Source organism: Staurois parvus, unplaced genomic scaffold (assembly GCF_062004578.1).
Source record: "Staurois parvus isolate SC_StPar_1 unplaced genomic scaffold, SC_StPar_1.0 ptg000184l, whole genome shotgun sequence".
NCBI classification, from domain to species: Eukaryota; Metazoa; Chordata; class Amphibia; order Anura; family Ranidae; genus Staurois; species Staurois parvus.
The window spans coordinates 6599339-6621829 of NW_028317980.1; the positions used below are offsets into that span (position 1 = coordinate 6599339).

At 46.0% G+C, this 22491-nt stretch overlaps 1 protein-coding gene across 1 annotated transcript; it reads left to right on the forward strand.

The window, feature by feature from the left end:
* The first annotated feature begins 14 nt into the window (after positions 1–14).
* On the forward strand, positions 15–18537 carry COMMD9 (COMM domain containing 9). The gene is made up of 6 exons (XM_089677343.1): positions 15–139; positions 1935–2060; positions 6003–6142; positions 14325–14359; positions 17334–17437; positions 18146–18537. The coding sequence occupies exons 1-6, from the start codon at positions 77–79 to the stop codon at positions 18284–18286; spliced, it is 609 nt and encodes a 202-aa protein (XP_089533469.1). The 5' UTR covers positions 15–76; the 3' UTR covers positions 18287–18537.
* The last annotated feature ends 3954 nt before the right edge of the window (positions 18538–22491 follow it).

The following is a 22491-nucleotide window of genomic DNA, read 5'->3' on the forward strand; positions in this document are numbered from 1 at the left end:
CGAGGGAGGAGCCAGGAACTACACTTCCCAGTGTGCACTGCGACTGGGGGATGGGTGGCCATGTGATCAGAGTCACATGACAGGGAAGATGTCTGCTCTGCTGGAGGGAGAGTTCACTGCACTGACACTGTTATTAAAGGTGAGAGAGGAAGGGGCAGGTTACATATATTACACTGACATCATATATACACTGTACATACACTGACAGCACTGAGATCATATATACATTGTACATACACTGAGATCATATATACACTGGACATACACTTAGATCATATATACACTGGACATACACTGAGATCATATATACACTGACAGCACTGAGATCATATATACATTGTACATACACTGAGATCATATATACATTGTACATACACTGAGATCATATATACACTGGACATACACTGAGATCATATATACACTGGACATACACTGAGATCATATATACACTGGACATACACTGAGATCATATATACATTGTACATACACTGAGATCATATATACACTGGACATACACTGAGATCATATATACACTGGACATACACTGAGATCATATATACACTGGACATACACTGAGATCATATATATATTGTACATACACTGAGATCATATATACACTGGACATACACTGAGATCATATATACACAGGACATACACTGACAGCACTGAGATCATATATACACTGTACACACACTGAGATCATATATACATTGTACATACACTGAGATCATATATACACTGGACATACACTGAGATCATATATACATGGGACATACACTGACATCACATATACACTGGACATACACTGACATCATATATACACTGAGATCATATATACACTGTACAAACACTGACAACACTGAGATCATATATACACTGTACATACACTGACAACACTGAGATCATATATACACTGTACATACACTGAGATCATATATACACTGGACATACACTGACAACACTGAGATCATATATACACTGTACATACACTGAGATCATATATACACTGGACATACACTGAGCTCATGTATACACTGGACATACACTGACATCACATATACACTGGACATACACTGAGATCATATATACATTGCACATACACTGAGATTATATACACTGTACATACACTGAGATCATATATACATTGTACATACACTGACAACACTGAGATCATATATACACTGAGATCATAGTCACATTGTACATACACTGACATCATGTATACACTGGACATACACTGACAACACTGAGATCATATATACACTGGCAGCACTGAGATCATATATACACTGGCAGCACTGAGATCATATATACACTGTACATACACTGACAGCACTGAGATCATATATATGCACTGTACATACACTGACAGCACTGAGATATATACACTGGCAGCACTGAGATCATATATACACTGCACATACACTGACAGCACTGAGATCATATATACACTGCACATACACTGACAACACTGAGATCATATATACACTGGACATACACTGAGATCATATATACACTGGACATACACTGAGATCATATATACACTGGACATACACTGACAACACTGAGATCATATATACACTGGACATACACTGAGATCATATATACACGGGACATACACTGACATCATATATACACTGACATCATATATACACGGGACATACACTGACATCATATATACACGGGACATACACTGACATCATATATACACGGGACATACACTGAGATCATAGCACTGTACACACATTGAAGTCTAACGAATGTATTTTCTTTACTTTTGTGAGTAAGCAGCAAAGCACTGTCTACTGTCTTTTGAGGGCCCCAATAGCCGCTCACTAAGTTAGAAAGGGGCCCCAGGCTGGTCATCAGGGGTGCAGGGTATACATGTATAATACACTGCACTGCATACACTGTATTCCCTCTCTGTCTCTCAGGCTCCCTCGAAGGATGTGGTTCAGAAGCTGTGCAGAGATTCCTTCCCGAGGTCTTCCATTGGCTCAGAACATTTGATGGACAGCGTTTCCTCCAGTCTGTCCATTACAACAGAGGAAGCGGCTCAGGTGAAGGATGGAGGGATGGGACGTATATACAAATAAGCAGGGTGACAGGTTGTCATTAGACGATTCATTTCTACAGAAATCTGCCCGGAGGATTGTATGGCATGTAATGTATGTTAGATATTTGTACAACACTCCCTGGTGTAGACATCCAGAAGCCCAGAGACTGCTGCTGGGTGACACCATCATGGATGTGATGTCAGCAGACTCAGCTGTCAGTCAAGTGACCCTCCATAGTACTCTCCTTCACCTCTCCCTTGGCTGCTACATAAAGGGTTAAGAGATGGGTGGAGGAGCTGGGCCAGCACAAACAGTAATTAGACACTCCTAGGAGAGGAGAGTGCAATGATGCACAAGGCGAGAGGGGGCTGTGCTAAGGAGCTGACTCTTCCTGGTGATCTCCCCCTCTGCAACAGCCAGCTATCTGTAGATACAATACACATCACAGCTGAAAGAAGCTAGGCCTCCTCCTCGGCATCAACGTTTATCATGAGCTGAGAGGAGGAATGTCCTCCTGTATCCCTGATCTTCCTCTTCTTGAGTCCCCTGCTGGCACTCCTGGACCCTCCCTCCTGCCAAGTGCCCCCAGAGCAAACAGCTTGCTATGGGGGCACCTGAGCAGGCTCACTCCTGAGCCGCTAATTTGTGTGTCCATTCACACACAGAGTGCTGCTTTTCCCTGCCCCCGCTATATCCTCACTGGCTGTGATTGACAGTAGCAGGAGCCAATGGATACCGCTGCTGTCTCAGCCAATGAATAGGGAGAGATCCGGGAGAGCCGAGGCTCTCTTACACATTGCGGGATTGGATGGGGCTCAGGTAAATTTTAGGGGGGGGGGGACTGGAGGGCAGCTGCACACAGAAGGTGCTTTACCATCATGCACAGAATGAATCTTGAGCCTTTACAACCATTTAAACAAAGTTTTGTTTGTGCTGTGGGTTGATGTATGTTGAGTGGAGTGATTGAGGTGGGGGGGGGGGGGCATGAGGTTGGTAAGAGGACTTATACTGGGGTTCAGTTTGGAAGGGGAGAGGATTTGTGCTAGATGTGGGTGGGACGGTTAAAAGGGGGAGGATTTGTGCTGGGGGGAGGAGCAGTTTTTCTAGAAGAGGAGAGAGGATTTGTGCCAGAAGAGGGGATTTGTGTGCAGAGGGGGGGTTTTGGGAAGAGGGGTCACAGAGATTTGTGCTGGATGGGGAAAAGGATTTGGGGGTAAAGTACGGGACGGAATTTCCTGCTATGTAATATACAGTCAGGTCCATAAATATTGGGACATCGACACAATTCTAACATTTTTGGCTCTATACACCACCGCAATGGATTTGAAATGAAACGAACAAGATGTGCTTTACCTGCAGACTGTCAGCTTTCATTTGAGGGTATTTACATCCAAATCAGGTGAACGGTGTAGGAATTACAACAGTTTGCATATGTGCCTCCCACTTGTTAAGGGACCAAACGTAATGGGACAATTGGCTTCTCAGCTGTTCCATGGCCAGGTGTGTGTTATTCCCTCATTATCCCAATTACAATGAGCAGATAAAAGGTCCAGAGTTCATTTCAAGTGTGCTATTTGCATTTGGAATCTGTTGCTGTCAACTCTCAAGATGAGATCCAAAGAGCTGTCACTATCAGTGAAACAAACCCATCAGAGAGATAGCAAAAACATTAGGCGTGGCCAAAACAACTGTTTGGAGGTGGTGTATAGAGCCAAAAATGTTAGAATTGTGTCGATGTCCCAATATTTATGGACCTGACTGTATATATATATAAAATGTTTCTTACATACTGTAGTTAGTCTGGTTGAAAAAAGACAAAAGTCCATCCAGTTCAACCAGTAAAAGGGGAGAAAAAAATAAAATAATTTTATGCAATCCTATATATACACCATCCTATACCTACTGTTGATCCAGAGGAAGCCAAAAAACACCCCATGATCCAGTTTGCTCCTGCAGGGAAAAAATTCCTTCCTGATCCCCCGAGAGGCAATCGGATATTCCCTGGATCAACTTTACCTATAAATGTTAGTATCCAGTTATATTCTGTGTATCTAAGAAACAATCCAGGACTTTTTTTGAAGCAATCCACTGAGCTGGCCAGAACCAACTCTTGAGGGAGTCTATTCCACATTCTCACAGCTCTTACTGTGAAGAAACCTTTCTGTGTTTGGAGATTAAATTTCTTTTCCTCCAGACGTAAAGAGTGCCCCCTTGTCCTCTGTGATGACCTCAGGGGGAATAACTCTACACGAGTTCACTATATGAACCACTGATGTATTTATACATGGAGATCATATCCCCCTTATGTATTTATACATGGTGATCATATCCCCCCCTTATGTATTATAAATGGAGATCATATCCCCTCTTATGTATTATACATGGAGATCATATCCCCCCTTATGTATAATACATGGAGATCATATCCCCCCTTATGTATTATACATGGAGATCGTATCCCCCCTTATGTATTATACATGGAGATCATATCCCCTCTTATGTATTATACATGGTGATCATATCCCCCCTTATGTATTATACATGGAGATCGTATCCCCCCTTATGTATTATACATGGAGATCATATCCCCCCCTTATGTATTATACATGGAGATCATATCCCCCCCTTATGTATTATACATGGTGATCATATCCCCCCTTATGTATTATACATGGAGATCATATCCCCCCTTATGTATTATACATGGAGATCATATCCCCCCCTTATGTATTATACATGGAGATCATATCCCCCCTTATGTATTATACATGGAGATCATATCCCCCCTTATGTATTATACATGGAGATCATATCCCCCCTTATGTATTATACATGGAGATCATATCCCCCCTTATGTATTATACATGGAGATCATATCCCCCCTTATGTATTATACATGGTGATCATATCCCCCCTTATGTATTATACATGGAGATCGTATCCCCCCTTATGTATTATACATGGTGATCATATCCCCCCTTATGTATTATACATGGAGATCATATCCCCCCCTTATGTATTATACATGGAGATCATATCCCCCCTTATGTATTATACATGGAGATCATATCCCCCCTTATGTATTATACATGGAGATCATATCCCCCCTTATGTATTATACATGGTGATCATATCCCCCCTTATGTATTATACATGGAGATCATATCCCCTCTTATGTATTATACATGGAGATCATATCCCCCCTTATGTATTATACATGGAGATCATATCCCCTCTTATGTATTATACATGGAGATCATATCCCCCCCTTATGTATTATACATGGTGATCATATCCCCCCTTATGTATTATACATGGAGATCATATCCCCCCTTATGTATTATACATGGAGATCATATCCCACCTTATGTATTATACATGGAGATCATATCCCCCTTATGTATTATACATGGTGATCATATCCCCCCTTATGTATTATACATGGAGATCATACCCCCCCCCCCCCCTTATGTATTATACATGCTGATCATATCCCCCCTTAATCTCCTCTTCTCAAGAGAGAAATTCAGTTCCTCTAATCACTCCTCATAGCTGATCTCCTCCATGCCTCTTATCAGTTTGGTTGGTTTCCCTTCTCTGTACTTTCTCCAGTTCCCCAATTATCATTTTTTGTGAACTGGTGCCCAAACCTGAATGGACGGGACTCTGGGGGTGCTAACAGTCTATGGGTTATGGGGCACAATACTTGCCTTGCCCTGGGCACTGGTAACCCACACTAAGCCACTGGCAGGAAGAAGTATTGAGGATCATCAGTATGTTGTTTCATCTCTCATGTCTTTGGGAAGGAGGAGAACATGCTGGGTGCTCCCATTCTCCCCTGTCTGTATTGGCACTGAGCACCCACACTTGGGGCCTTTTATGTGTTTTTGTGTCATCCTCTATAGTCTATCTTTTAGTTCCTTACATCTTTTTCTCCTTTTATAGGTGGTGCAGGCTCTGCACACTCTCACGCGGCATGTGGTGTACAAAGGCCTGACAACCGCTGAGCAGATTCTGTCCGTCTTCCCAGGTGACTTCCATCAGAACCTAAAAAACCTTCTGACCAAAATGATCCTGGACCATGTGTGAGTGTGGCTTCTTTTCGGGGGTGATATCTGAGCCAAATGTGCTTCTTCCTGAGTATGTGGTACAGGCAGGATTATTTAAAGTGGATGTGATCCCAAACTCATTTAGGCTTTAACCCCTCGCCCTCCAGAGGATTTACCCCCCTTCCTGACCAGGCCAATTTTTGCGCTACAGCACTGCGTTACTTTAACTTACAATTGCGCGGTCATGCAACGCTGCACCTAAATGAAATTCACGTCCTTTTTTTTTCCCCATTTTTTCCTTTTTTTTCGGTATTTGATTGCATGTGCGGTTTTTATTTTTTGTGCTGTAAACAAAAAAAGACCAACACTTTTTTTTACTTTTTGCTATTAAACATGTCCAGAAAAAAAAATTAAAAAAATACAATTTCATCATAAATTTTGGCCAAAATGTATTCTGCTCCATGTCTTTGCTAAAAACAAAATCCCAATACGTGTAAATTAATTGGTTTACGTGAAAGTTATAGCATCTACAAATGGCGGTATAGATACTAGGATTTTTTCTTTCTACTAGTAATGGCGGCTGTCAGCGACTGATAGTGGGACTACGGCAGGCTTTCTGACACTGGGGGGAACTGACTTGGTGTCAATGACATCCCCAGTGATCACTGCTAATAAAAAGAACTGAAACTGTATTAATGGCACATGGCAGGAAGGGGTTAACATGTGGAGCAATCAAAGGGTTAACTGTGTGCTGTTTTACTGTGTGCTGTGTGTGTGTGCTTCACTGTAAGCACACTGCTTTGCATGGCTCTGCTATGCAAAGCCATGCGTAGCAGTGTGCAGGAGTTGACAGGAGAGATCTGTATTGCTTACTTACAGTTTTCTCCCTTCGTCTGTAATGCTCCTCAGTCACTAGGTGCCAGCGAGTAATCACCTGATGATTGACAGCCAAGGCTGCGAACAGCAACGCTGGTAGGGTGCGTTCAAGAGGTTCGCGCGCCCCCTACCCAGAAATGCAGAATCACATATATATGTAGTAGTATTACTGCTATAGGGCGGACGGGAAGCAGTTAATGTTATTTCAGAAGTTTCTGTGTTGGACAGGAGTTTGTATTCACTGAGAAAACGACAATCCGGTTGGCTGCCGGAGTGTACCTGAGGGTAGAGCGGCAGTGGAGAGCACTGTCAGTCAGGGCCAGATTCTTCATTAGGCACTGTAGGCACGTGCCCACAGGTGCCCTTCCTAGAGGGGTACCTGTCTGTACATGGTTGGACCTAAGGGGGTGCTGCTGGGGTGGGCTGTGCTCCCTTTTCCCCAGGTTTCAGTTGTGCCCCCTTCCCTAGGCTGGCCCCCCCATTAACACTGTACCCACACCCGCTGCAAATCCAGACAGGAGAATTGTCAGCAAGAAGATAGCTGGGTGGAGGTGCGGGATCTCTGTGCTCGCCCCGCTCCTGTCAGTTTTGTGCTCCTCCATACAGGGGATTGCACAGGATCCTCTTAGATCGGACAGAACACGGCTTAACTACCCACCCTTCATCCACAGTTCCGGGAGATGATCAGTGTTCAGAGGAGGCGGGGGACGGGTGATCAATCTCTCTCCTCACTGACACTTCTCCTGTCTGGACTTGCAGTGGATGTGGGTGCAATGTTCATGGAAGGCCGGGGGGGGCGGGGGCACAGAGAGCTCGCACCTCTTCATTATGTCTGTAAGATTGGGGGGGGGGGAGCGGTGTTTGTACTGGGAAACGTAATGGGGAGGGTAGGAATTTGTGCTAGAAGGAGGAATGGGAGGGGATGTATGTGTTAGGGGGCAGAATTGGAGAAGATTTGAGAATTGGGGAGGGGGGGCACAGCGATTTGTGCTGGGTAGAGTAATTTGGAGAGGGTTGTGCTAAGCGGATGGATTTGAGGGGATTTGTAGTAGGAAGAGGGATATAGGGGAGAAGATTTGTGCTAGGAGGGTGGATTTGGGGGGAGAACTTATGCAGGACTGGGGATTTGGGGGGAGTATTTACACTAGGAGGGGGAATTTGGGGGAGAGGATTTGTGCTAGGAGGGGGAATTTGGGGGAGAGGATTTGTGCTAGGAGGGGGAATTTGGGGGAGAGGATTTGTGCTAGGAGGGGGAATTTGGGGGAGAGGATTTGTGCTAGGAGGGGGAATTTGGGGGAGAGGATTCATGCTAGGAGGGTGGATTCAGGGGAGATGATTTGTGCTAGGAGGGGGGATTTGGGGGAGAGGATTTGTGCTAAGAGGGGGGATTTGGGGGAGATGATTTGTGCTAGGAGGGGGGATTTGGGGGAGAGGATTTAAGGTAGGAGGGGGTATTTGGGGGGAGAATTTATGCTAGGAGGGGAGATTTAGAAGGAAAGAGGATGTGTGCTAGGAGGGCTGATTTGTGGGGAATTTGGGGGGATCTGAGCTGGAAGGTGGGAGTGGAGGGCAAAGATGTGTGCTGAGAGGGGGATTTGGACAGTGAGAATGGGGAATTTAGCATTTTTCTTGGTGGAGAATTTTAAATTGCAGAAGGAATTTATGCTTAGGGGCGAGTGTGTTGATTATTGCTGGGGTTTTTTTTTGGGGGGGGGGGGCTCATGAAATGTAAATCCAGCCCAGCTCACAGTAAGTCAGACAACTGCATGGAGTTACTAGAAGACACAGGATGCTTGGAGGTCCACTGAAGTCACCAGGTGCAGAGTGGCACACTGGGGTCACTGAATGGAACAAGATACTCTGGGGTGCAGGGGCGGACTGACCATTTGGAAACTTGGGCACTGACCGAGGGCCCGGGGTCAGTAGGGGGCCCATGAGATGCTCCTGGTACCTTTTTCATAGGCTTTTTTGAGTGTGGGCAAGGACACAGGGGCCCCATGATCCCCTATTGCCCGGGGGCCCCATGAGTTGTCAGTCCGCCCCTGCTGGGGTGCATTGGACTCATGGGATGTAATAGAGTCACCAGATGACACAGGATTCTCTGGGGTGCACTTTAGTCACAGGGCGCACAGTGGTGCACTGAGTTCCCTGGATGTCGCAGGATTCTCTGCAGTGCACTGGAGTGACAGGGCACACTTGGTTACCAGATAACACAGGATGCTATGGGGTGCACTGGAATCACCAGATGACGCAGGATGCTATGGGATGCACTGGAATCACCAGATAACACAGGATGCTATGGGGTGCACTGGAATCACCAGATAACACAGGATGCTATGGGGTGCACTGGAATCACCAGATAACACAGGATGCTATGGGGTGCACTGGAATCACCAGATAACACAGGATGCTATGGGGTGCACTGGAATCACCAGATAACACAGGATGCTATGGGGTGCACTGGAATCACCAGATGACGCAGGATGCTATGGGGTGCACTGGAATCACCAGATGACGCAGGATGCTATGGGGTGCACTGGAATCACCAGATGACGCAGGATACTCTGGAGTGTTGCGCAGAGCAGTCACAAGGTGACACAGGGTGCTTTGGGATGCATTGGAGTCATGGGGTGCACTGGAGTGACCAAGTGACACAGGATTGCTCTGGGGTGCACTGAACTCCCAAAGTGTACTGGGGTCAATAGGTAACATAGGATGTTCTGGGTGCATTGCGGACATGGGGCGCACAGTTGCGCACTAGGGTCACAAGATGACACAAGACGCTTTAAGGTGCATTGGAGTAACAGGCTGCACCAGATGTCATTCTCTAGGTGCACTTTAGTCACAGGGCGCACAGTGGCCCATTGAGCTCACTAGAGGACACAGGATGCTGTGAGGTACACAGAAGTCATGGGGTGCAGTGAGGTCACTAGATGACACCAGATGTTCTGGGGTGCACTGGAATCTTGGGGCACACTGGGATCACATTATGACATGGGGTGCACTAGAGTCACTGGGCTCACTGTAGTGTACTAGGGTCACATGATGCTCCGGGGTTCACAGAAGTCATGGGGTGCATTGAGGTCATTAGATGACACATGATGCTTTGGGGTTCACTGAAGTCATGGGGTGCATTGAGGTCACTAGATGACACATGATTCTTTGGGGTTCACAGAAGTCATGGGGTGCATTGAGGTCAGTAGATGACACATGATGCTCTGGGGTTCACAGAAGTCATGGGGTGCATTGAGGTCACTAGATGACACGTGATGCTCTGGGGTTCACAGAAGTCATGGGGTGCATTGAGGTCACTAGATGACACGTGATGCTCTGGGGTTCACAGAAGTCATGGGGTGCATTGAGGTCACTAGATGACACGTGATGCTCTGGGGTTCACAGAAGTCATGGGGTGTATTGAGGTCACTAGATGACACATGATGCTCTGGGGTTCACAGAAGTCATGGGGTGCATTGAGGTCACTAGATGACACGTGATGCTCTGGGGTTTACAGAAGTCATGGGGTGCTTTGAGGTCACTAGATGACACATGATGCTCTGGGGTTTACAGAAGTCATGGGGTGCATTGAGGTCACTAGATGACACAAGATGCTCTGGGGTTCACAGAAGTCATGGGGTGCATTGAGGTCACTAGATAACACGTGATGCTTTGGGGTTCACAGAAGTCATGGGGTGCATTGAGGTCACTAGATGACACATGATGCTCTGGGGTTCACAGAAGGCATGGGGTGCATTGAGGTCACTAGATAACACATGATGCTTTGGGGTTCACAGAAGTCATGGGGTGCATTGAGGTCACTAGATGACACATGATGCTCTGGGGTTCACAGAAGTCATGGGGTGTATTGAGGTCACTAGATGACACATGATGCTCTGGGGTTCACAGAAGTCATGGGGTGTATTGAGGTCACTAGATGACACATGATGCTCTGGGGTTTACAGAAGTCATGGGGTGCATTGAGGTCACTAGATGACACAGGATGCTTTGGGGTTCACAGAAGTCATGGTGTGCATTGAGGTCATTAGATGACACAGGATGCTCTGGAGTGCACTTTAGTGACAGGGTGAAGTAGGATCTCAAGATGACACGGGTGCTCTGGGGTGCATTGGAGTCGAGGGGTGCACTGGAGTTACCAGATGTCATATTATTTATTAGGGTGCACTTTAGTCACAGGATGCATTGGGTCACTGGATGCCCTGGGATGCACTGGAGTCTCAAGATGGCACGGGATGTTCGGGGGCACACTGGAGTCACGAGGAGCACAGGGGTGCAGTGGGGTCACCAGATGATAGAGGCCACACTGAATGCACTGGAGTCTCAAGGCACACTGGGGTCACAAGAAGACACAGGATGAACTGGGGTAACACTGAAATCAGAGGAACTGTGAACACTGACAGCTGAGGAAGCGTGGTGGAAAACACTGTGGTCTGGAGGCAGGCATGGATGAAGCTCAAGGACTCTGAAGCACGGTGGGACTCCGGAGGTACAGAGGAGGCTGATGCCGCAGGCACAGAAGACAATGAGGCATGAGGATGCAGGCAGGACTCTGGCAGCACAGGGGCATGGCTTAGGTGTAGTGAAGGGTTTCTTGAACCATATGCCACTTCACAGTTTAAAAACAGCTTTTCTGAGTGGCCACGGTACTGGAGCTCCATGTAAAACTCCCATAGAGGGGGAGTAGGGGAGACCCACCACTGGATCAGAGCAGAGGTGAGTCTAACCATTATATTCTATATATCTTCAGCATTTATTAAAATAGTATAAAATATGTGCTGCTCCTGCAATGAAGATTCTTGTTCAGGCACTTCCTTCTGTAGGGTGTGTCCTTGTTTCCCAATTGTGCCCCCTGTTTACATCCGCTGCATGTAGTGACAGGGCGACGATGCAAGGAAACAAATACACAGGGACAGAGAGTTTTCACCCCTTTCTAGGAAGTGCCTGAACCAGGACCTTCATGGCAGGATCACCAGGTCTTATTGGAATAAAAGCTGCAGATTTGTAAATGTCCTAAGGCTTTGGCTTTACATATGTTTCATTTTAGATGCGTGAATCCCAGTGTGTGCAGATTTAGGGCTTATCCACACTATCTATGCTTTCTGAAGAGTGATCTACATTCAGATCACTTCTCAGAGAGCATCTAACAGGCAGCGAGGATGTGTTGGCTCACCTCCCTGCCGCCTGCTTTAACCCCTTGAACCCCGCACCAGCACGCCACAACCATGTGCATTGCATGCCGTTTCAGGGCGCATTCAGAGCAGCCCCATTCACTTGAATAGGTTGTGTTTGGTGGACGCATTTATTTATTTCAGATACTTATATAGCGCCGTCAATTTACGCAGCACTTTACATATATATTGTACATTCACATCAGTCCCCGCCCCCGAGGGGCGTACAATCTAAGGTCCCTAACTCACATTCATACATACACATACTAGGGCCCATTTAGACAGGAGCCAAGTCACCTACCAGCATGTCTTTGGACTATAGCAAAGTCTTTACACCTGAGGGGGAGCGGGAAGGACCAGCCAATCACGTGATCATTGTGATTGGCTGTCACAGTGGTCACTTGATCAGGAGCCAGTCCCACTAGTAAAGATCAAGAGTCGTCTTTGACAGCTCAATCACTATGCTGGGAACATAGAAAGTTCTGCCGCCCATGGACACGTATGTGCAGAATGTGGGTGTTAAAGCCCTGACGCCCATGGACAGGCAGGTGGTTCCGTGGTTGGGATTTGAACCAATGACCCTAGTACTGCCAGGCGGAAATGCTAACCATTTAGCCACTGTGCTGCATTTCATGTGTACACCCCTGGCCACTGTTAAAGCAGGTAGCAATTAAAAGGTGGTAAAAGCATAGCTCAACCGCAGTGTTACCACCCCCCCAACCATCAGTGTGAATTAATTCTTCTGGACTCGTCTTCAATGCCTTGTCACATGATTTTGAATTGTACAGTCTTCTTCTCTGTATGTATTACTGTGGAAATACCACAAAGGACTCAGACGGTGGTGACAGAGCCATTGCAGACTTGGATTCAAAAATATAGGACACTTATACTAAATACCAGGCTGTGCAACAGTAAACTTCATAGGACTTTGTACCTTAGATATAGGTAAATGGTAACACTAACAATAACGTATGAAGCCAATTATAACTCTGCCCCAAATTACATCACCGATCTTGTTTCTAAATATCAACGAAATCGTCTTCTCCACCTCCTGCTCTCTAGCTCCATTGTCTCCTCCTCCCTTGCTCATCTCCAGGACTTTTCCAGAGCTTCCCCCATCCTCTGGAACTCTCTACCCCAATTTTTCAGACTATCGCCTACTCTGCTCACTTTTAGGCGATCTCTGAAAACCTATCTCTTCAGGGAAGCCTATCCTGCCCTCAGCTAATACTGGAATCTTCTACTCTTCCAACCAGTCCATCCCCCACAGTTACTACCTTTTGTAGCACTAGCCCCTCCCTCTTAGATTGTAAGCTCCGAGGATCAGGGCCCTCCTAACCTTCTTGTATTGAACTGTATTGTTGCTGTATTGTCTCCCTTATATTGTAAAGTGCTGAGCAAACTGTTGGCGCTATATAAATCCTGCATAATAATAACAGCTCATCCCTGTTCTGTCTGCCCCTGATTACTTTTATGACTTGCTTCATAGCATTAAAAATGTGTAACTTTAGCCATAGTTGGCAGTTGAGAAGTCTAAGTCTAGGGTCACACCTCTCTGCAGGTTGCGTTTTAGGCGTTTCTGTATTGCGTTTAGCATTTTTGCACTTGCGTTTTTGACGTGTTTGTGATGCGTTTTGTGTATTGTTTTTTTTTTACTTCTTGTTGCTAGACAGATTTTAAATGCAGAACGCAGCAAAAATGCACTACATGCTTTTCTGCAGCATTCCCATTGCAGTCTATAGAACCAAAAACGCAATGTTTTGCATTCAAAAAAGTCCCTGACTCCTTCCAAAAAATGCACCGGGTGAAAACGCGGAGATGTGAATGTGTCCCATAAGAAATCATGTTAAATGTACTCTATTGCGTTTTTGCAAAACGCGGCAGTAAACACTTAGGTTTGAACCTGGGGTAATAGGCAGCCCATTTGCCTGCTGAAGGAGCACACATGCTAGGCTGACAACACATCTGCTAATTGTGAGGCAGTGGCTTAGTGGTGTCAACCTTCAGCAGGTAGTGATGATTCTGTCGAGAATCCCAGGTAGGGAACTTTGTAACAGATTAACAAAAAAATGATTTCTGTATGCAGGAACAATGCCAGAGACATGGAAAATATATTATACTTTGGGTTTCACTCTTCTTTTCCTGTGTTTTATCTACAGGTCTACATGGAGGAACGAAGCTCAGAACACCAGCAGTAAGTGCACATTTTCCCGTCTTCTTCAAATGCATAATAGAGAAGAAAGTCACGGGGTTTACATAATAAGATTTTTATTAAAGACAAAAAGATATGAAAAGAGGAGCACAAGGGGCACAATAGACATCCAAATATGACAAGGGATCATTACGTGGTGGGTAAAGCAGCCCATAGATTGGGGGTCAGCAGCCAGTAGATCTCAGCCAGGTGACCGGTAGATCTCGGTCTGGGCTTGCTGACCCCCCATCCCAGAGCATCAGAGTGCAATGCAGAGGGACTACTTGTAGTTGGAGCTGTAGTCTGGGGCAAGAGCTGCATAAGCCGATTCCTCCTCTGTAGTGCCGGCTCCTGTCCCATGTGGAGTAACACCAACTGCACTCCACCTCTTATCCCGGCTAGCAGTCTCCAGAGTGGTGCCAGCAGCAGGGAAGAAGAGATCTTCAGGCCAGTGTGAAGCAATACACCGGGCATAATAGGATAGGGCTGCTTTCATTTTCATTTTTGCACAATGCGGAGGATTAATCCCTTAGGTTCCACAGTGAGTATAACAAGCATGCTTTACTGCAGATACAGACTGATTTTACTGTTGTGGGTTTAGTAACACTTTAAGGATGGGGTGGAGGCAGGAGCGGACTGACCATTTGGAAACTTGGGCACTGCCCGAGGGCCCGGGGTCAGTAGGGGGCCCCATGAGATGCCCCTGGTACCTTTTTCATAGTCTTTTTTTAATTTGGGCAAGGACACAGGGGCCCCACAATCCCCTATTGCCCGGGGGCCCCATGAGTTGTCAGTCCGCCCCTGGGTGGGTGTAAGAAAAGGATAGGGAAAAAGTTGGAGGCAAGTAAGGTAAGATGGGAGATGGATGATATAGGAATTGTGGGGGGTTAAGAGAAGTGGAGACGTGGACAATATTGAAATGAGAAGGGGGGATGGGGAGGGGATAGGAAAAGGATAGGGGAAAGGGGGGGGGGGGTAAGAGAAGAAGGAAGAGGGACGCTATAGGAATGGGGAATATATAGGATGGGAGGGAATGTGGGGAAGAAAAGTATAGGAGAAAAGAGGGAAATATAGGAATGGGGGGGGGGCTGGAGGAGGGACAGTAAATTGATTGGGGGTGGGGGGAGTAAGGGGTAGTAAAGGATGGGAAGGAAGGGGGGCACAAACATAGGGCTAAGGTCCCATACGAAGGGGAGGGACGGGAGCAGAACAATGACACCCACCTGTACAGTAGTAATTGGCATCCTTTATGGACACCCCATAATGTTTCCAAGCGTCCGGAGATGAGGAATATCGCCCACCTCCTTCTAGTGAGGGTCTCAATTTGCTCCAGGGCATTTATTTCTAGGTAGACCCAGGGCTTTTTTTCTCAGAGGAAAGGTGGTGGAACTCCCCCACCCAAACCTGGCCACGCCCCCATCAAACCCTAGGACCACCCCTTTAGAGAACAGGAATGCAAGTAAAATTTGGGAGGGGCTTCCGATGACATCATTTCCCGTACATACCATATAAGGGAAATGATGTCATCGGACCCCCGGCTGCCTCTTGCATGATCTGCATGAAACACATGCATAGATATAAAATGACTAATGTACTGACACCAGAAACACATGCATAGATATAAAATGACTAATGTACTGACACCAGAAACACATGCATAGATATAAAATGAATACCGTACTGACACCAGAAACACACGCATAGATATAAAATCAGTACCGTACTGACACCAGAAACACATGCATAGATATAAAATGACTAATGTACTGACACCAGAAACACATGCATAGATATAAAATCAGTACCGTACTGACACCAGAAACACACGCATAGATATAAAATCAGTACCGTACTGACACCAGAAACACATGCATAGATATAAAATCAGTACCGTACTGACACCAGAAACACACGCATAGATATAAAATCAGTACCGTACTGACACCAGGAACACATGCATAGATATAAAATCATGGCAGGCCGTTTGTAAACGTCCAGCATAGATATAAAATCAGTCTAGCATGCATGTGTACCCTGTCTGGTAGATGTGCCTGCTCCTACAGGCTCCCCTAGGGTTGCCACCTTTTCCTCCAAAAAATACCGTCCATCACTGAATTTATCTTTCCTGTTCCTCATGCACAGGAGGGGCGCTCTCGATCGGCGCCGCTGAGCGCTGAGCAATTGCGTTCTGAAATAGTTTAGGTGGGCTCAGGTGGGTGAGGATAGTTTAGGTGGGCTCAGATAGTTTAGGTGGGCACAGGTGGTTGGGATAGTTTAGGTGGGCACAGGCTGGGGAGAGAGTAAAAATTTAGAGCAATACATGATACTGCAGTCAGTGACAGGGAGCCGAGCGCAGCTTACCTACTCCAAGCTGTACGGCCCCTGCGTCCACGCTGTCACTGCCGTTGATGTCGCCGCGCCGCCCCCGATGTTTACACGCCGGCGGGGGGGGGCGGTGAAGCGTGCATAGTGTCCTCGCCCATCGTCCGCGCCCCCGATGTTTACACGCTGGCGGTAGAGGGGGGGGGGGTGAAGCGTGCATGTCCCCGCTCACCGGCTGTGAGCAGCGGCAGTGACAGGTGCCGGGCACGCGCAAGCATGACATAAACAAGCCGCGTCCGGCACCTGTCACTTTCGCTGCTCTGCATAGCTTGTCAGCTCTGCAGAGGCAGTCGGTGAGCGGGGACAAGAAGAAAAAGGTGGCGGAACGCAGTACCGCCGCGTTCCGGCAGAAAGAAAGCCCTGGGTAGACCCTTTGGCAGGGATTAGAATATCTGCTCAGAACAGAGAGTTCAGTACTCCACTAAATACATGAAACGAATCCAGGGGCCACAAAGGTCATAAAAAGCGGTTTTGAGGATCTCAATAATGGGGCCTTCGATTATTTTCTGGAAGTCACAGTTTTATTGGATTGATTTGGTGGCTTTATATATGTATACTGTATCCTCACCATTAACCCTCTCCTTTCTGATTGCAGTCTCGCTGCCTCGGCTTGTAGATCTGGACTGGAGGGTCGATATAAAAACCTCATCAGATTCAGTGACTAGAATGGCTGTGCCGACGTGCCTACTACAGATGAAGGTGGGTGTCAGTCTGGGAAGCCGTGGTTTCTTTATTAACTAAGTAAATATATGTGACTTTCATATCGGTACCTAGGGGGCGACACTGTCCTTAAGGAGGAATGCCAGGATGAGCAAATATTGTTTAACCACTTCATGTCCGGACACTTTCACCCCCTTCCAGTCCGGACACTTTCACCCCCTTCCAGTCCGGACACTTTCACCCCCTTCCAGTCCGGACACTTTCACCCCCTTCCAGTCCGGACACTTCCACCCCCTTCCAGTCCGGACACTTTCACCCCCTTCCAGTCCGGACGCTTTCACCCCCTTCCAGTCCGGACGCTTTCACCACCTCTAGCTTTCAGTGCTATCACACTTTGAATGACAATTGTGCGGTCATGCAACATTGTACCCATATGAATTTTTTAGCATTTTTTTGAGACAGATAAGGACTGGCTCCTGATCAAGTGACCACTGTGACAGCCAATCACAATGATCACGTGATTGGCTGGTCCTTCCCGCTCCCCATCAGGTGTAAAGACTTTGCTATAGTAGTGCCGGGGTTGGGCAGGAAGAGGCTAATGAATGTACGTTGAACTCTTTTCAAGAGAAAACTGCCAATAATTGCTGTTCATTTTTCCAAAATGTAGCAAATACCATTCCCTTCCATTAGTGTTTAGCGAATGAATGGGTTCCATATGTCATGTATGTCTCCCTGTGTCTTTGTTAGATTCAAGAGGACCCAGATCTGTGTGGGCTGGACCCAGCGACATCCACACTGACCATGGAACTCAGCAAAGAAACCCTGGACACCATGCTGGACGGATTAGGCAGGATAAGAGATCAGCTGTCTGCAGTTGCTAGCAAATAACGATTCCCAAACTTAGCACAAGAGGGGGTGTAAGAATACGGAACTCTGCTCTTCATGGGGAACCTGTCACCGGGGGATCTATTGGGACGGGCACCTCTGCCAAACCACCCATAAACTGTATTATATTTTTTCTATTCTACTTTGTAGATGTAAGCTGAATATATTTAGTTCAATATTCATTTTATGGTAATGTAACATTTCATGTAAAGTGCATCTGACATTTTCATAGAATAAAAGCTTGCTGATTATGATTTTTCACCATAATACATCATTTGTGGATTTCCAGTCTACAGACCCCCCCCATATTCCCTTTTATGTGTCTGTTATTCAGTGTCTGCTGAGCTACAACAACAATTACAGGACAAGCGACCTGAAGAGTGTACTGGTCACCGGACTCTGCCATTCTGCCAGTATGAAGCTGCTCTTACAACATTAAATTAAACTTCTAATGCTGAAGTTTAATCTGCTTATAGTTTGCTGCTTCCTTTTTTCCCCTTTCATCAACACACTAATGTTTGGTTTTATTTAAAAAAAAAAATATATATATATATATATGTTTTCATTACATACCTTATTTTGGACCTAGTAATGTCATTACTGGGTCTCAGTGCTTCTCTGTAAAATGCAGGCAGATCATGACTGGTAGGAGGGGCTGGCAGGGTAATGTACAAAGCTTCCTGAAAACATCGCATCTCCCTGCCTCGGTCCTCCAGTAAATCTCCCCTTATCTGTTTAAAGGAATATGGTTTCCTTGGGTCAGCTGTTGAATTCTTCCAACAGCCAGGGCCGTCTTTAGGGCAGGGCAAAAGGGGTAGCTGCCCTAGGCACAGTCATTTTTGTGGGGCCCGAAGCAGCTACCCCATATTTGCCAATTGTCCTGGTTTACATTGGTTTGCAGTGTACAGATGACCCAGATCCTGTCAGTATTTACGTGGAAATAACCAGCATTGATATGTAAATAGTGACGGCATTCATATGTATAGTTCCACCCACCTTCACCTCTGCTGAATGCTGCCCACTGAGGAGGTAAACGGGAATGCTTGAAAGTCTTGCCTGCAACCTGGTCACCGAGTCTACCATCAGCCTGTTCTGAAAATGTAAGCAAAGTGGTGCAGGTAGGGTGTGTAGAGGTAGGTAGAGAAGGAATTACAGTTTGGGGTGCACAGGTGAGCAAGGAGGGAATGTACAGAGGTAAAATAGGTGGGTGCATAGATGAGCAGAGCAGGCATTTAGAGTTAGGGAGGGGCTATAGTGGAGAAATTTGGGGTGCAGAGGTTATCAATCATTGAGCCCTAATGATGTCCTGTATCCTTGCGCTCCCTGAAAACCCACCTCTTCAGGGAATCCTACCTCACCCTCACCTAACAGCCATTCTCCTTCATTCCTCCTACCACTCCATCCCCCACAGCCACTTCCTCCTGTACCACTACACCCTCCCTCCTAGATTGTAAGCTCGAAAGAGTATGGCCCTCTAACCCCTCGTGTGCTGTTTGTTTTTGCTGTACTGTTTCATGTCTTGTCCCCCCCTCTATTGTACAGCACTAAGCAAACCCTTTGGCGCTATATAAACTCGATGTATTAATAATAATAATAATAATAATAATAATAATAATCCTCTAGCAACCAATCAGTGAGCCCTAATGATGTCCTGTATCCTCTAGCAACCAATCAGTGAGCTGTAATGATGTGTTGTAACCTCTAGCAACCAATCAGTGAGCAGTAATGATGTGCATTAACCTCTAGCAACTAATCCGTGAGCTGTAGTGTGTGCTATAATCTCTAGCAACCAGTCAGTGAGCAGGAATAACATGCTGTAACCTCCGGCAACCATTTGCAATCACTGCCTGATCTGCTGCAGTAAACTGATTTTTAGTCTAGCTGCTAATTATTGTTTGTCTCAGATGGTGGAGGGCAAAATTGCATGAGGGGGCAAGAAAATGTTTGCCCAGGGTCCAATCAGTATTAAAGGCCCTGCCAACAGCAGTGTAGGAGTGGGGGCGGCGGGGGCCATAAGATAAAAACTTCTTACCCCTTGCAGCTTCCATCTTTTTAACTCATACTTCCTTCCCTTTCTTCTTCACGTCTCTTTTGTCTTCACAGTTGGAAACTCTTTTTCATATTTCTTAACTCAAGTGAAAACTCTGGTACTGCAATTCAAGGAGCAAAGCATTGGGAATGACTCATGTAAAAGTAAAACTGTCAAAATAAGGAATATGGGGTTGCCATTACTGATCTCATTCTTACAGTTGAATAAAAAAAAAAATAAAAGTCAGCAGCTACAAAAACTGTAAGTTCTGACTTGTAAAATACAGCCACTTACCTGTCCCTCGGTCCAGCGGTGTCCACGGCTGGTTTCACTGGTTGTTTTCTTTCTCCAGCGCCGGCATCTTTAGTGTGGGCACCCGACTGTGACAGCTTGCGGCTTCACAGCCGGGTGCCCACTGCGCATGCGTCAGAAGCGCTGCACTTTGTGAATGGTCCTGTAGTCTTCTGGGACCTGTCACATGTCCCACAAGACTATAGGGAAGGAGGAGGGGAGGACAACTTCAGCTTCCAATCGCCTTAGGCGATCACACCGGAAGTGGGAGCAAGTACCTGTCAAATTTGGGCACCCGCTCCCTAAAGGTGCCAATCCTTAACGGGGAGCGGGGGCAAAGCATTAAAGCGGAACTTCCCCTTTTGAGTGGAGCTCTTCTTTAAGGACTCATTCATACATGTGCGATGACCTGTCTTTTTCCACGTTGGGTCAACGTGGGTTATCACAAGTTTTAACATTTTTACGTGGTTTGGAAAGTCATTTTCAGTATTTAAAAAAAAAAAAAAAAGGATCCAAAAGCACAGCGGTATTATACTCACTTTTCTGATGGCCCCTGTCTCCTGTGTTTCAGCACTACACCCTCTGCCAATCTGTAGCCAGGTGCAGTTAGCTACTTCGCCACTAGGCGGCCCTCTACCCAAATAGTGTCTGATCACAGTAGACAGTGTCATCAGGTGTTAGGTCCTTTTTAGGTAGAGCCCTCCTCAGAGATGCCAGGGGTGAGTCAGCACCCAGAAATACATTAGGTAGGGAGGAGCACCCTATACTTATGTGGATGTAACCAGTACATGTAGGCCTTGGACAGGGCAGGAGGCCAGGTGGAGTGGACCTATACACAGGAAGAGTCAGCTATGTCTTCCTGTCCCTTATGGAGGTGGGGGTTAGGGCGGATTGCAAAAGGCCTTTTAGACCAGGCTGGAGATCCCTGTGTGAGTCTGATTCCCTGGAGGGTCCCCGGGAGAGATGTACTTAACAAGGAGGTGACTCCCAGCACAGTCCTGGGAGTTCCATAGCAGAGATGAGTTTGCACCTGGAAGATCCATCACACTTTACATATATATTGTACATTCACATTAGTGAATGCATTTATCTATCCCTTTATTTGCTTTTTTGTATGTATATATATATATATATATACAGTTGTGTTCAAAATAATAGCAGAGTGTTGAAAAAAGTGAATAAAGCTCAAAATCCTTCTAATAGCTTTTATTTCCATCCACACAAATGCATTGGGAACACGACACGTTCTATTCCAAATCAAAACATGAAGAAAAATACATCAAATTTGTGTTGTTCCTCTAAAAAAATTGAAGAAAAGTGAATATTAGACGGTTCAAAAAAAATAGCAGTGTTTGTATTCTTCTTTACAAACTCAAACATTCACTATATAAACTGAAAAATGTTTGAAGATTTTGCTTTCCTTTGAATGACTTAATGAATATTTGGTTGTAGTCGCACTGTTTCTGAGAACTGCTGTACATCTGTGTTGTATGGAGTCACCCAACTTCTGGCCCCTGTGATCAGGTATTCCAGCCCAGGATGATTGGACCACATTCCACAGTTCTTCTCTATTTCTTGGTTTTGCCTCAGAAACTGCATTTTTGATGTCACCCCACAAGTTTTCTATTGGATTAAGATCCGGGGATTGGGCTGGCCACTCCATAACGTCAATCTTGTTGGTCTGGAACCAAGATGTTGCACGTTTACTGGTGTGTTTGGGGTCGTTGTCTTGTTGGAACACCCATTTCAAGGGCATTTCCTCTTCAGCATAAGGCAGCATGACCTCTTCAAGTATTCTGATGTATTCAAACTGATCCATGATCCCTGGTATGCGATAAATAGGCCCAGCACCGTAGTATGAGAAACATCCCCATATCATGATGCTTGC

Bases quoted from the DNA above. Each gene is read 5' to 3' on its own strand.
- COMMD9 (XM_089677343.1), top strand. From the start codon at position 77: ATGACAGGGAAGATGTCTGCTCTGCTGGAGGGAGAGTTCACTGCACTG. The intron at 140-1,934 runs GTGAGAGAGGAA...TCTGTCTCTCAG, and splicing joins CACTGACACTGTTATTAAAG to GCTCCCTCGAAGGATGTGGT. The intron at 6,143-14,324 runs GTGAGTGTGGCT...TTTTATCTACAG, and splicing joins AAAATGATCCTGGACCATGT to GTCTACATGGAGGAACGAAG.